At 39.3% G+C, this 14,969-nt stretch overlaps 2 protein-coding genes across 2 annotated transcripts; both read right to left on the bottom strand.

Annotated features, from left to right (window-relative positions):
• Positions 1-4,334: 4,334 nt before the first annotated feature.
• On the bottom strand, positions 4,335-6,177 carry LOC107478672 (NDR1/HIN1-like protein 12). The gene has a single exon (XM_016098807.3). The coding sequence runs from the start codon at positions 5,091-5,093 to the stop codon at positions 4,476-4,478; it is 618 nt and encodes a 205-aa protein (XP_015954293.1). The 5' UTR covers positions 5,094-6,177; the 3' UTR covers positions 4,335-4,475.
• Positions 6,178-7,810: 1,633 nt separating this feature from the next.
• On the bottom strand, positions 7,811-9,752 carry LOC127745631 (pentatricopeptide repeat-containing protein At1g77360, mitochondrial-like). The gene has a single exon (XM_052258679.1). The coding sequence runs from the start codon at positions 9,500-9,502 to the stop codon at positions 8,027-8,029; it is 1,476 nt and encodes a 491-aa protein (XP_052114639.1). The 5' UTR covers positions 9,503-9,752; the 3' UTR covers positions 7,811-8,026.
• Positions 9,753-14,969: the final 5,217 nt, after the last annotated feature.

Here is a 14,969-nt window from a genome sequence, read left to right as displayed (position 1 = left end):
CAAAGGATGACTACCAGATACAACAAGAAAGTCATTCGAAGAACATTTGCCGTAGATGACTTGGTCCTAATCAGAAACAACATTGGAGTCAACAAGTCAGGAGATGGAAAGCTCGCCGCAAATTGGAAAGGGCCATACAAAATCAAGGAAGTGTTAGGGAAAGGTTATTATAAAGTAACCGACCTGGATGGCACTGAGTTACCAAGGTCGTGGCATGCTTGCAACATGAAAAGGTACTACAGTTAAAAGCGAACTCTACTCCCTGATGTACTCTTTTCCCAGCTTCATGATTTTTTCCCAAAAAAGGGTTTTTTCTGGAGAGGGGTTTTTAACGAGGCATCATAGTAGAGGCTAAGGGAAAATATGCTGTCAAGACCCTTAGTAGCAAAAAGGTACCTTCCCGATTAATAAAGATCTTTCTTATCACTATATTTCTCTTAAAATATCCTCCTTTATTTCTTATAAGTCTTTCTAAACGCGCCGACTTAAGCTCGACAAAGCGTGAAAATCCCATGAATCGACCTAACATGGTCGTCAGGATAAAACGACGAGGTACAAGTCGGCGTAAAGAGGTTATATAAGCCGATCGTAAACTCGGGAACAATCCGACTCACAAGTCAAAATGAGAACCCAGAGAAAAAAAGCTCGAAAGTACTTCAACCCGTAAATCGGAGTGAAGAACCGAGCATAAGGGAAACGCATCGCAAAAATAACCTAAGTCATAAAAGCTCACTATAGCAAAGTTGAGTATAAAGGATAACAAAAGGGATATGAAAACCTGAAAAGTTTAAAGTTTGCATACAAGTCTTTGCACGAAAAAGGCTCGAGAAAACAATGCAAGCTAACAAAAGGGTTTTCCGAAAAAGATCAAACATATTCAAAACGGAAAAGCATGTACACGCGCAAAGTAACTTAAACCCTTATCCAAAAAAGGGCACCTACTTCGATTAGAAAACCCTTATCCAAAAAGGGCAACAAACAGAATGTTTTGTTTACGGCCTTAAAAGGCCAGAAGCAAATTGTTCACAACCACCAGCAAATAAATAGAAGTTTAAAAAAGGGGGGACCCACAGGCCGGGCCCCCATATAGCCACAAAAATAAAAAGAAGTCATTTCTTGGATGGAGTAGAGGAATCACCACCAGGAGGAACGCCACCAGGACCGAAAGGAGGAGCCAAGGAGGAAGTCGGAGCAAGGGTTGAAGAACTCGGAGCATCTTTGGAATGAGGAGGAGACTCTATAATCCTCTGCCCCCGAGTCTTCAGGTCTGACTCAGAAACAACCTCGGGGACAGGAGGATCAACGATGGCGCCATCAATAACTACCTTGTCAGGATGTAGAGGAGAAAGATCCAAGTCGGGAGCAATAACTCTGACTTGCTCCAGGAAAATTCTCCAAGACTCCTCGGCGCCATCGGCGATAGAGTCCTCCAAGTCAGCATAAGCATTCCGAGAGTTCACCAAATCCTTCTTCACCTCCACCATATCTTTAAATAGGCTTTGGTAACTCTCCTGGGCTGCCTTCCTGAGATTCACCTCCATAGTACATTGGGCTCGCAGCTGGCTCTCCTTCTCCCGAAGGTCATCTCTCTCCTTCCTCAACTTATCCCTCTCCGCCTTCAACTCCCTCTCATGTTTTTCAAACATGAGAAGCCTCTCCTCCAGCTCCGCAACCTTTGAGGTAGTCCCCAAGGAGCTGAGGGGAGTCTTCTCGAAGATATCCAAAAGTTTGCCACAAACTCCCGCCGCCCTAAAGCTCTCCTCGGCCAAAGCGGTAAGGTGGCTCCGAACAGAACCAAGTTACAAGTCGGTAAAATACAAGTCGGCAGTAACAACTCGGAAATAAAGAATGCATGCACTACCTAGTTGAGATTGAACAAAAGTTGGCGTCCCCTGAAGGATTTTTCTCGTATCTAAGTATGAGGTCTTCCCCCATGCTTCTCGGAAAAACCCCACAATGGCCGCCTCCACCTCGTCTAGGTCATCTAGACCAATCTTTTCACAAGGGGTGGCCGGCAGCCAATAAAGGGGAAAACGAGGGAAGGAATGCTCGTCCAGAAAAAAGGGGTGGTGACCCTCTACAGCTTGAACCTTGAAGAAGAAGTTTTTGAAGTCGTGGAAGGATTCGTCAAAAAGGGTGAAAATCCTCCGACCTTGAATGGCTCGGAAGGATACCCATTGTTGTTTGTTGTTTAGCCCACTAAAGGGCTTAGTCATATGGAAAAGATAAAAGAAGATTCTCAAGGAAGTCGGGAAGTCCAGAGCGTGGCTTATAAACTGGTAAATCTTCTAGAAACCCCAGGAATTGGGATGGAGTTGAGTAGGGGCAACCTTACAGTGGTGCAAAACGGATATCTCAAAATCCGAGAAAGAAAGAAAAACACCCAAACGGGTGATCATACATTCATACATAAAGAAAAAGTGAGGGGCCGCCTCATCAACTCTCCCAAAACAGACCCGGTCTTCAGGACCTGGGATTATCAGTTCATATTTGGGCTCGTCCTCATCCGAAGTACAGAGCCTATGATGAGTACGAAGGTGGGTGATGAACTCAGCGTCAACCAACGGTTCCTCCCCAAGGACCGTATCGTCAACCCACTGAGAAAGAATGTCTACAGAAGCCATTTTTTATATAAAGAAGAAAGTGGCAGAAAACCTACAAAAAGGAAAAAGAAAAAAGAAAATCAAAAAACACGGCCACCAAAGAAGAGAGATTCAAAACTAGAATCTACGGGTCAACCTATCTACTCGCAAAGCAAAACATGCAAACATAAAGCATGACATGGAAAAAGCAAAACTAACCTTTATCCGAAAATGGAGGTTGGAGAAGAACAGAAGTCTTCGAACACAAGGATGCAGTATGAACAAGATAAGGAGAAAGTTTGAAAGATTGCAGAAACGGAAAATGGAAAGAGAGGGAAAATATTTATAAGAAGGGCTAAGGGGCATAATGGTAAAAAGCGAGGCAGTCATTAATGAGACTGCACCGTTACCAAAGCCCTCAATCCCTAAATGATCCCTCAACGGACACGACGTTTGAATTGACGTAACTGTCAGAAGCGAAGGGTCGCAAAAATCACGTCGGTTTATAAGACCCACGCTTCCTCCACACAAGTCGGCTACGAACCCGAGTTAGATACTTGAACCCAAACTCTAATGAGACTTTGGGCTCAAGTAGGGGCACTGTTCATACCCTGGAGGGACGGTTACCACCCTAAAGATACGGCACTACACCAACGGTGGTTATTGGCTCATCTCTATAAATACACTGACACGCCCTCAGGTATCTCTAAGTCCAATACTCTCTAAGACCTGCTTACGCTCTTGCTAACTTAGGCATCGGAGTGTCTTTGCAGGTACCACCCCCCATTCACACGCGAGCACAAGTCGGACGGAGCCTTCCGAGTCACGGACCTGCCCGGAGTCCTCCTCCATCATACACTTGGGCCGCCTAACGCCATCCGCGTTATTAATCTCCGGTTACCTACCGTAACAAGTCCATTTGATTCAATTACGAACTAGATGTGAATAAGTTAAGTTAAGTGAGTTTTTATCTTATTTTATCAAAAAATTAAATAAAAAAATAAAATAATTCTCTTTGTATTTAATTTTAAACTTTTTTTAATTTTAATTTATCTTTTCTTTTTTCAATTTCAGTAATTGTCTTCTTGTTTATCCCTTATTTTATAACAACTTTTATTTTCAATTTTTTTAATATATAATACAAGCTTGAAAGTTGAAATATTAAAATACTAATATATTAGAGATATCCAAAAAGAGGGAAATGAATTAAAAACAATATAGGTGTTACCATTAAACTTAACAACAAAGGCATTGCCAAATACCTAATACTTACCCTACAATATGCTCGAGAGAGCAAAGCTTCACTAGAAAGTTTCCAAAAAGAAGCAAAAGGTGCAAATCATTGACACTTTTTCAACGTTAAAGAAAGGATCTGGATTTTACTTGTCTTTTCCTTCCGGATGAATCTTTCAATATTAACTCTCAATTTAAATTTCGTAATATTTTCCCTCTTCCTTGGTTTGCTTACTTGAGTGTAAGTTGAAAACAAAAATAATATTAATAATAAAGTTGGCCAGCTAAAATTAACTATAAAATAAATTAAATAAATAAAAGATGAACTTATTTTGTAATTTCTGCAAAATAATATATCAAACTTTCTCACTTTTAAGTACAACAAAAAAAAAATTCTTTTCAATTTTCACTCTATTTTATTGTTAGTCGAAATATAAAAATAAAAGGAGAAGGGTTTCATGGCGGAAATATATTATGAAACACTGAGACATGTTTGCTGAGTTACACATGAAGAAATATTAAAACATGACAATCTACTTGAAAAGCAAAGAATCTAAGAATAGATACTGAATTTTATTAGCTGAAATAATATCTACATAGGCAAGAAAACTAAGAATATGTAAGTTGAATTATGAAAGAAGGAGGAGAATAAGAAGAGATTCATTTTGATTTTGAGGTGCACCTATTTGGAATGTAGCTGCCATTCAAAGGATGGAACTTGAGTTGACAGTTCAAGCGGCACAAGAACTTAACAGATCCTACAGGCCCTATCCTCCACCGAGTCCTTGCATTTCCCTTGAAATCGAAGGCAATCTCATTCTTCTTCCAAGAATCATCTACTTTCTCCATCTGATCAGGAGTCAAAGGAATGGAAGAAGACTGAATAACATAGTTAAGATCCTTAGTACTATTCTTAGGAACCTCCAAAGAATCCGCAACGAGGACGGCTATGCCTTGGCCTTGGAAGCTGATGTTGAAGCTTATGTCAGAGAAAGTAGCATGAGCCTTGGCATTGCCATTGTGAGCCCTCACAATGACTGTGAGCTGTGTCTGGAGGAGGCCGGCGTAGTCGTTCCGGAGAAGGTCTAAATGAGCATTGGTGATGCTGATCACAGGTACTCTTGGATGGATGACCAAGTATGCGATGAAAACTACTATCCCTGCAATCACAACTGCTATGGCTATGATGGTGCATAGGATCGCTGCTAGCCAGATCAAGGGGTTCGTTCGGCCCTGCCGCCGATGGAGATCGAGTTTTCTCTTGAAAGCCGTAGGCATAGAGCATGAATCAATCAGTCTTGAGAGACTAAAACATTCTTTTTCCCACTGCTCTGCTTTCTCTCTGTTTTGTTCTGTGTTGTGATGAAAAGAGAGTAGTTTGGCTTCAGAACATGAAGCACATAAACAATTTGAGTTCTTTAACTCTATTTACAATGGGGTTTTAGTATCTTCGTTTAATTCCTTTCCCAACTTTAAAGCATTTGATCCTGTGCGCAAATTACTATATCCCATTTCATTTTCTAGCATTTTCATATATTTTAAATTCCTAACCATGTCATAAAATAATCTTACTGTGTAAAATGATAAATTTGTTTCCACTATTTTAAGAGAAAAAGAGATGGATTAATCATTTCAATGTAAAATTCGTACATATATGAAAGAGGATTAATATACACTCTTTTCCAAATAATGAAAAAACAAGTTTATTTGTTAAGAATATATTCAAATTTTGTGAGACTATGATTCTCCTACTGTTTATATGATTAGAAACTTCAATAGCCATATAGCAAATATTACCCATGAACTGGGAATCTTGATTTATATGTTAATTGTGAAAAGGTAAAATACCAAACTTGCATTGCTAGATGCAAAATCCTTCTTCTTACTCTGCCTTCATAGCAAATTCTGTTCTCAAGTATAAGTGGGTCCACACTTGCATGCGTAAAGCATATATTAACTAGTACATATTCCTACTTGGGGAGAATTACAATTTACAACCTTATACACACTTCTAGATTAGCAAATAACATCTTATCTTTACGTCTTAGTAGCAAACACTCGCATAAAATTTTTTAAAGAAATAGTAAATATACATTTTCCCCCTTGCTTTAAAAACAAGCTTGTTGTAAAAGAACGTTTTCCTATTTTTAGGTGACTGTTTCCAGAGTTACACATTCAAAATAAACACTGCAAATCTTATGTCTAGGATATGTAACGCGTATGAATCACACTCAGTTATATACTAATTCCCCCTCTTCTTTAAACCTGATTAAGCACTCTATCAAGTACAACTTATGTTTTATAAAAATATATATACATGAATTTAGTTAGACCATTTTTACATAAAAAAGCAGCAATTGCTTTATCAGACGCATAAATGTTAAGGGTACAAAACTAACAGAATGATTCGCAAACTATGAGAAGCCTTAATAAGGTCTAGAAACGAATCAGCTTTATCCATGAAAATTTTCACTAGTGCAGTGTAATAGAACAAACCAAGGTAACTAATAACAGTTTGCTTGCAAGTTTGTACTACATATTCAATCATACATTACAACGATAGCTGCACGCATTAAGCGACGAATGTGTGAACTATAGAAAGAACCATAACATCGTACAAACAATGATAATTCCTGTGCATAATTTGATACTGAAAACCGAATAAACAGACCGCACTTGACATTAGTTTAGTGCACTAGTGCCTCACGCTTACATTTGGTAAAAGTAAAGCTTTTATAAGAATGATCACCGTTCCGAACATTCACAAATCACAAGAATAACTAAACAGGAAACCTTGAATAAAATGTGAGAATTCAAACATCAACCCTTGCGCCAACTGTTGACCATCTAATGTTGCTCATGCTTGTCAAATATTTGCAATGACAACTGCCTGGGCTTGGCATTTACAGCACAATCTTGTGGACGACTTTCAAAGGTAATTGAAGATCAGAAAAATGGAAGATAAAGACAAACTAACCAAAACAGAGACAAGGACTATTGTTAAGTCCTGTGGCTCCGGAGAAAGATTGCTCCTGTCAATCAATTCTTAATCTCTTCAAGAGCATGGCAAACTTGCAAAAATAAATTGATGATCTCTCCAAATTGAAGAACAATATCTAAGGTATCCATCTGGTATTGAACTTTTCCTTCTAAGTTTGCCAAACTTAAAAGAAAACAAGACCCTCAGAGTGGCATGCAGACCACTAAAGGAGCTTTTATCCTTCAACTATAAAAGTTGGATCCTCAATACCATGTTCCCCATTTGCATCACCAAGTGATAACAAAAATGACAGGACATGATACATGAGGCGTTTGCATTCAAGATCCACATATAAATAGTAAAAATTCCATATAACAAATAGTAACCAGATATGCTGCTACCCCTTTGTAAAACTTAATACTTCATGAGTATTAGATCACAGTACTTCTGCAATCTGAACTGTAATGGAAGGCAAACAAAATTGCCAAGCTTGGTAAGCTCACATATTAAAGCATTTTGAGTAAAAGAAGAGGGGGAAATTGCTGGAGAATGAAAATATAGAAACCCCACCATGGTTGTACGGGTGATACAAATAAAAAAAAGCCAGAGAACCAGAGTGTGAATGAGTGAAAGATAAAGCTGGGCAGAACTGTAAAAGCATTAGGCTTTCCCAGTGGATGGTGTTTAAGGAAGGTAGGCCTATTTGCAACCTTACTACCACAAGTGGAGAGATTATTTCCAGCATTTGAACTTGTGACTACCGCATCACAAGTCATCACCCCCTACCATTGAGGTGAAGACTTAACCTCCAGCTAAAATACTAACGTTATTTTCAAAGCAAATTATTCACTCATACAAAGCAATTCATATTATGGTAACTCCATAATATATGGAAACTCAAAATCCTCACGCACAAAGAAACTACAATTCAGGGGCCTCAATGAAGTTCATCTCAAGTAGCACTGTTGCCAACTTCAAAAATACCAACCTCATGAACATGTAGAAGACAGAAGAATCAAGAATAATGACCACCTGTAAACATTTAACATAAACATGTAATATGAATGGAAGAAAAGACTATAGACAGCAAAAATAACTCCCGATGCAAAAGAATTTCAAAGGGAAGGGCTTACTGCGAGGGAGTGAAAGGATAAAACTCATTTAACACTATCTCAGTCAGTGATGGCTATATACTGAAAAGTTCAACACAAAAAGAAAAGGTTTGTCTAAATTACAATTTGCCATGAGCTTTCCACCTCCTGGACAGACTGTCATATCTGTCCCTCGCAGTCCTACTATCTCTATAGAATGCATCCTTCAACTTTGCCATTGTGGACTCATATATCATGATCTTCCAATCCAGCATGTCTTCCGCTGACCTTTTCACCTCCGAGAGCCGGCCCAGCTGACAAAGACCAAGTAGCACCTCATTGGCAGCATCACTGAGCGGCTTAATATGATTCTCAACCATGTAAGTCCAAATCGATTGCGCTGCTTCAGGATCATCACGATCAAAGAACATTGCAATGGCCGAGGTACAGTTGGTACTGGTGGGCGGGTACTCGTTCTTCACCATCTCGTTGAAGAACCTCTCGGCCACATGAACCTTCTTGTTCCTCACCAAACACTCAAAAACAATGTTATAAGTGAGGGAGTCAGGGAAAACACCCTGAAACGCCATCTGATCGAGCAGGCGAAAGGCGTGATCTATCTGATTGTTATTGCAAAGCAAGCCAATGACAGCATTGTACATTACTAAGTTAGGCACTACCAAGGCACTCTCAAGCATGACATCCCACAAAATGACAGCATTAGCCGCATCGTTTTGCTTGATGATAATATCAAGAGCATTGGTAAAGAATTTCAAACCTGGGAAGCAGTCATGGTCCTTCATCACCTTCAAGAACTTGACAGCCTCATCAACCTGCAATGCACGAACCAATGTCATCAAGAAAGCATCGTAGGCAGCCATGTTCTTCCTATCCCAACCAATTCTAACCACCATCTCGCCGAACGTGCTCTTGGCCTTGGCGGCATTTCCTTCCTTCTCCCAGCCCTCCAGCAAAATGGCGAAAGTATCCCCGTCGGGCGGAATCTTGCCCTTGATCTTATGGAAGAACTCCAATGCGACGGTTGTCTGATTGTCCTCGCGGCAGATGGCGCTGAGGAGGGAATTGACGGCAACAACGTCGGGCTGAATGCCGTACCTGTCCATAACATCGAAGCTCATAAAGGCTTCATTGAACCTGCCAGCAGTGCAGTAGCTCTCGAAAACGGAGACAAAGGTGGGCAATGCCAGCTGCTTTTGCTGCTTCATGGACCTGATGGCGTCCCACATGTACTCAAACACCCCGTTCTTCCCCAACAGGTCCACCATCAAGTTCCAGGCATGGCCCGAGTGCTTTTGAAGCTGCCCGGCCCACCGGAAGAACTTCACGGCCGACGACGGCACGCTGTAGGACAGCCCGAGGACCTCGTGGACCTCATCTTGGGAAGGCCGGATCCCACAGTTAGTTAGGGCAGTTTCGATGTCGTTAGGAGGGGTTCGCGTCAGCAGCTCGCACAGTTTTCTCGCATTTGGGGACACGTGCACCGCGTCCCGGTGTGATGGAAATTGGTTCGGTCGTTGGGGTTTCGGAATCTTCGCTTCTTGTTGCTGTTTGTTGGAGGCAGTGCTTCTTCGGGGGTTTGACGCCAATGCCTCCATGATTGGGTTTGATTTTGGGTTTTGAGATAAACCCCAACTCGAGAGAGGATCACAGATTTCTTAGATTGAATTGGAGAAACCAATATCGAATGTTTGAATGTTGGAATTGAGATAATTTCGGGTCTCTGTAGACTGGCAGAGGCGGAAGCACAGAAGGCTGGCGACGACGATTGCGGCCAGTCCAAACTCGCCGGTAACTGGGAACACTGCAAAATAAGCACAACTTTTTTCCGTTTCCGTTTCTTTTTCTTTTTCTTTTTTTATATCAAATATATAAAATACGAGAATTTTCGTTTTACAAACTAGAGAAATTGGCAAAGACCTTTTGACCTCCCGGCATTTAAATTTTTTAAAAATTTAAAAATACATTTAAATTTTCAATCTTCTTAAAATTTAGACACACCGATCTTATATTCATTTGGGTCTGATAGACTCATATACAAATACATTTATGCACAAGTGAAAAAATTTTTAAAATAGAACAAATTAGACCTAAGAATCAATATGTCTAAATTTTAAAAAAATTAAAAATTTAAATATATTTTTTTAATCTTTAAGAATATAAATCTACTAGAATTTTTAAACAGAAAAAAGATTTGGTGCAACGTAATACTAAAAGAGTTAGAATTAGATCTAACGTTGACTTGAATCAACTAAATAAAGACATAGAGATTGCTACTCCATGTGTTGAGAAGAATCAACCAACCAATACAAATATGGTCATTAGACAAATATATGTACTGATAATTTGATGGAGAAGACGGTAAACCAGGAGGTCGACCGTGAAAAAAAAATAAAGTAGACTCTCGAGATCAAATCCCCGGTGAAAATGATAACCAAAATGGAAAGAACCAAGACATTGAAAGTGATCCTTGAGGAAATCAAGCTCCTCCTAATTTTGGGCCTTGGATATTAGTCGAACGCCATATTAGGCAAAAAAGTATCCTGAATAATTAAGGAAAGATCGAAGGTATGATTGATCAAGATCTTCCTATAAATCACGAAAGAGATGATGAGGGGGATATGCCCATTAATGCTAACGGCTCGCGATTCAATATCTTGCACGAGGAAGAAACGGACACTACGTCTAAGAATTCCATGCATGAGAATGTCATCGTGGCCTTGAATATTTCTAATGGGCCTGGTCCTTGAAAAGCCCATGTTGTGAACAATAAAAGTTAATCTACTAAAAAAAATATTACAGGTTGGAGCCGGTAAAAACTCACAAAGTAGTAAAAAGGGCCTTCATAACAAAACTGATGCCCGCAGTACTGAGAAAGGGGTGAAACCCACCTGGCCACCTCTAAACCTAATAGCAAGGTTCCACCTCCCTCTCTTGAAGGTTCCAAGATCCATATTCCTGTGACTCCAAAGAAGAAATCTCCAAAAGCAAAAGACATGAAAGGGGTAGTGATAAATTATATGTGACATCTTCAAAAGGAACAATATAAAGCTTATGATGCTATGAAGCAAGCCTTTCTGGTTAGGAAAGTTTTGCAGTAAAGAATAATCATTTACTATTAATGCAAGTTCCTCTGGCTCTCAGCTGACTCTCGTGGGGACCTTGATGCCGGAAAATACCTCAGAAGACCTACAGATGTGATTATGCTTGATTCTAGTGACAAGAAAGAAAAAAGAGGGATAATTCCCTGGGTAAGAAACACGACAAGTCGGGGCCTCATGCCCAGGTTTGATTTAGTCGTTGGTGACTTCTTTCCTTTTAGTTTGTTATCATGAATGTTATTGTTGGAATTGCCGGGGTGCCGATAGCAAAACTTTCCACTCTCTCATCAAAGACCTCAGAAAGGAGTATGATGCTAATTTCATGATTTTGCTAGAACCTCAAATTAGTGAGTGCATGGTTTACAGATCAAAAATAAAATTGGTTCTGATAGCTCCTTCATTGTCGAAGCCAATGGACATTCTGGTGGTGTCTGGTGCCTTTGGGACTCTGGTACATGGAATTGATGTCTAAGAGCAAAATTGCCAGTTGGTTCATCTCTAGGTTATTGGTGTTGATTTGATTCCTCGGCTCCTCTCTATGGTTTATGGAAGCCCCAAACGCATCAGTAGAAGGAATCTCTGGAACAAGCTGTGATCCCTGGATGGAAATATAAACCTTCCTTAGTGTTTATTAGGTAACTTTAATGGTATCCTCCATGCCTATGAGCGTCAAGGGGATTCTGTGAATGCTACGCATAATGCGTGCTCTGACTTCCAAAGATGCGTCTCTGAGTGCGAGCTGGTTGATCTGGATTTTGTTGGTTGGTCGTTCACTTAGAAAAGGGGAAATTTTGTCGAGAGATTGGATCGAGACTCGAGTAATTTAGATTAGCAATTAACTTTCCTGGAAGGGATCTTGAAGCATTTGCCGAATTACTGCACTGACCATACCCCCCATCTGCCTGCAACCTTATGCTACTTCTATACATAACAGGAATCAGCGAACTTTTCAATTTGTGGCGGCTTGGCTGTCACACCCGAATTTCAATAATTTGGTCATGAATTTCTGGGATGTCTCTTCCTCTTGGACTAGTGGTACTGTGAGTTTCAAGAATTCTCTTAGGTAGCGTTTGGTAGAGAGACAGAGATGGAAAGACTGAGACTGAGAGATAGAGACTAAGAGACAGAGATTGAAATAAATCTCAGTATTCTGTTTGGTGCAAAATGGGAGATAAAATTGAAACAAGAATGAAACTCTAATTTAATTTGCACAAAGAGTAAAATTGGAATTAATTAATTGAAATGAAAGTATTTTAGGTATAAAATGTTATTAAAATTTCAGTTTCCATCTCTAAAAATTTCAGTCCCATGTGTCCCTACTTTTTGGAAGTACTGAAATATTGAAATTTTAGAGACAGAGACAGAAATTTTAGTACTAGTCTCTGAACTAACAAACACGATACTGAGTCTCAGTCTCTCAGTCTCTGTCTCAGTACCTTAAAACAAACGCTATCTTAGAGACTAGAATACAAATGTGTTTGGGGACATTTTCAAAAACAAAAGAACTATATTAAGAAGACTTCAAGGCATTGCTTTCAAATTGGTTACTAGCAATAATTATTTCCTTGAGAATCTTCAAAAACAGCTCTGGAGTGAATATAAAGAGGTGTTGGCCCATAAAGAATTTTTGTTGTACCAAAAATTTAGGTGCAAGTAAATCGCGGTTGGAGATTGTAACATGAAATACTTTCACGGATCAACTATAGTTAGAAGAAGATGGAATAAAGTATCTTCTCTTGTTGATGATGCAGGCAATCTGATCACAAAACCTAGTCTCTTGGAGGATCTAGCTAAAACTTTTTTCATAGATAGATAAGGATACTCTACCGAGAGCTCCTTTTGTCCTATATAATTGTTTTTCCAATCTTAATGGCAAGGAGATTAACTGTATTGGCAGCATGGTTACTAATTTAGAAATTAAGGAAGCCACCTTTAATATGGGGAGTCTTAAAGTGCCAGAGAGAGATGGCATTCAACCCATTTTTTATCAAAGCCAGTGGGATTATGTTGGAATGGATTTGTATTCTCTGGTGTAATATATTGTATTGGATCCAAGGAAGGTTGGATAGATTAATGAAACCCTTATCACTCTGATTGTAACAGCCCAGACCACTCGCTAGCACGATATTGTCTGCTTTGGCATACAAGATCTCATGGTTTTGCCTTTGACGATAGAGATGATAGGCGAAACCCCCACACTCACTCGTTATAACACGTCATGATAGGGAGAGGTATCCACACCCTTATAAGGTATGCTTCTTTTCCCTCCCCAACTGATGTGGGACCTTACAATCCACCCCCCTAAGGGAGTCCAGCGCCCTCGCTGGCACATCGATCCAAACTCCGCCTCTGATACCATCTGTAACAGTCCAGACCACCCACTAGCATGATATTGTCCACTTTAGCACATAAGGCCTCACGATTTTGCCTTTGACGTTAGGGATGATAATCGAAACCCCCCACACTCACTCGTCGAAATGCGTCATGCTAGGGAGAGGTATCCACACCCTTATAAGGCATGCTTCGTTTTCCCCCCAACCGATGTGGGAACCTTACATTGATCTCTAAAATTGACCCTGTTACTAGGGCCAGACAAATGCGTCCTATTAGTCGTTGTAATATTTTTTATAAAGTGGTTACCAGGATTCATGCTAATCAATTGCGCAGGCTTATGAATAAGATTGTCCAGCCTACCAAATGTAGTTTTGTCTTCAGCAGCATAGTTCTAATAATATCATTATTGTTCAAGAGATGATTTATTTCATGGGAAATAAAAAAGCTCAAAAGATTGGATGGCTATTAAGATTAACCTTCAAAAAGCCTATAATAAGCTTAAGAAAAGTTTTGTGGAAGACACCCTTAAAGACATTGGGTTCCTTTCCTATACCATTAATCTCATTCTTCACTGCATTTCTAATGTTAGAATGAGAGTCTTATGAAATAGTGAGGATCTTAATGAATTCACTCCTGCGAGAGGTATTAGATAAGGAGACCCTATTTCTCCTTATATTTTGTCCTTTGTATTGAAAGGCTCTCTCAACTCATCAATGCGGCTGTCGGTCACGAATTTTAGAAGCCCATCCATATAAAAGGAGATGGGTCGAAGTTATCTCATATGTGCTTTGCGGATGACCACATTCTTTTTTCAGAAGCTAACCTTGATCAAGCAAAGGTCATTAATAAATGTCTTGCTACGTTTTGTGCTGATAGGAGATAGACACTGAAGGTTAAGCACTTGCTCAAATTCATATTCACCGTCATTTGCTACTCCCTCTGCCATGACAATCTCTTCCTTTCCGACTCCAGCTCTACCCTCCTCCTCCCTCCTACCATCCTCTACTACAAATTTTTCTGTCATTGGAGTTAGCCATGGCCTTGTTTGAATCATAGTCGGCCACTACTATCACTCCCTCATCATCTGCAACCCTTTTTTCTACCACTATGTTAGCTTCTTGCGACCCTGCCACTATTGCTTTCTCTACACTGCCATTATTGATGTCTCTTTTGATCCTCTCAATCAATATTACAAGGTTGTTAGAGTCTTTTGTTGCATGGTTGATGATAAAAAAAATTATCAAATCAAAACAAATTTTTTAAGATTTAGTTCTTTGATTGAATTAGTCTTTGATAATTTTATAACATTATTGTGTTGCTAGTAGTATTTGTACTGGGGATAGAAAAGGGATAAAGAAAATTAGGGTTTAAAAAAGGATAATTTAAAGATTTTAAGTAGTTTTTTAGGGTTTGGATAATTTCGTCATATGGAGCATATCTTTTATTGCTACAATTTTAATTTCGTTTTTTTTAGTAAATTTATCAGTGTTTAAAACTTTCTGTCGATTTCTATAATTTTATTAAATTTGTAATTAAATTTTTATATTTATAGTTTCTAATTGACTTCTTACATCATTTTAAATTTTATAATTAAATTTCATTGTAAAAAAATTAGAATAAATTAAATATA

The sequence above is a fragment of the Arachis duranensis genome, chromosome 1, assembly GCF_000817695.3.
Source record: "Arachis duranensis cultivar V14167 chromosome 1, aradu.V14167.gnm2.J7QH, whole genome shotgun sequence".
In the NCBI taxonomy this organism is placed as follows: domain Eukaryota; kingdom Viridiplantae; phylum Streptophyta; class Magnoliopsida; order Fabales; family Fabaceae; genus Arachis; species Arachis duranensis.
The sequence above is the reverse complement of the archived record's forward strand: the minus strand, read 5'-3'. Positions and strand labels throughout refer to the sequence as shown.

Bases quoted from the DNA above. Each gene is read 5' to 3' on its own strand.
- LOC127745631 (XM_052258679.1), bottom strand. From the start codon at position 9,502: ATGGAGGCATTGGCGTCAAACCCCCGAAGAAGCACTGCCTCCAACAAA.
- LOC107478672 (XM_016098807.3), bottom strand. From the start codon at position 5,093: ATGCCTACGGCTTTCAAGAGAAAACTCGATCTCCATCGGCGGCAGGGC.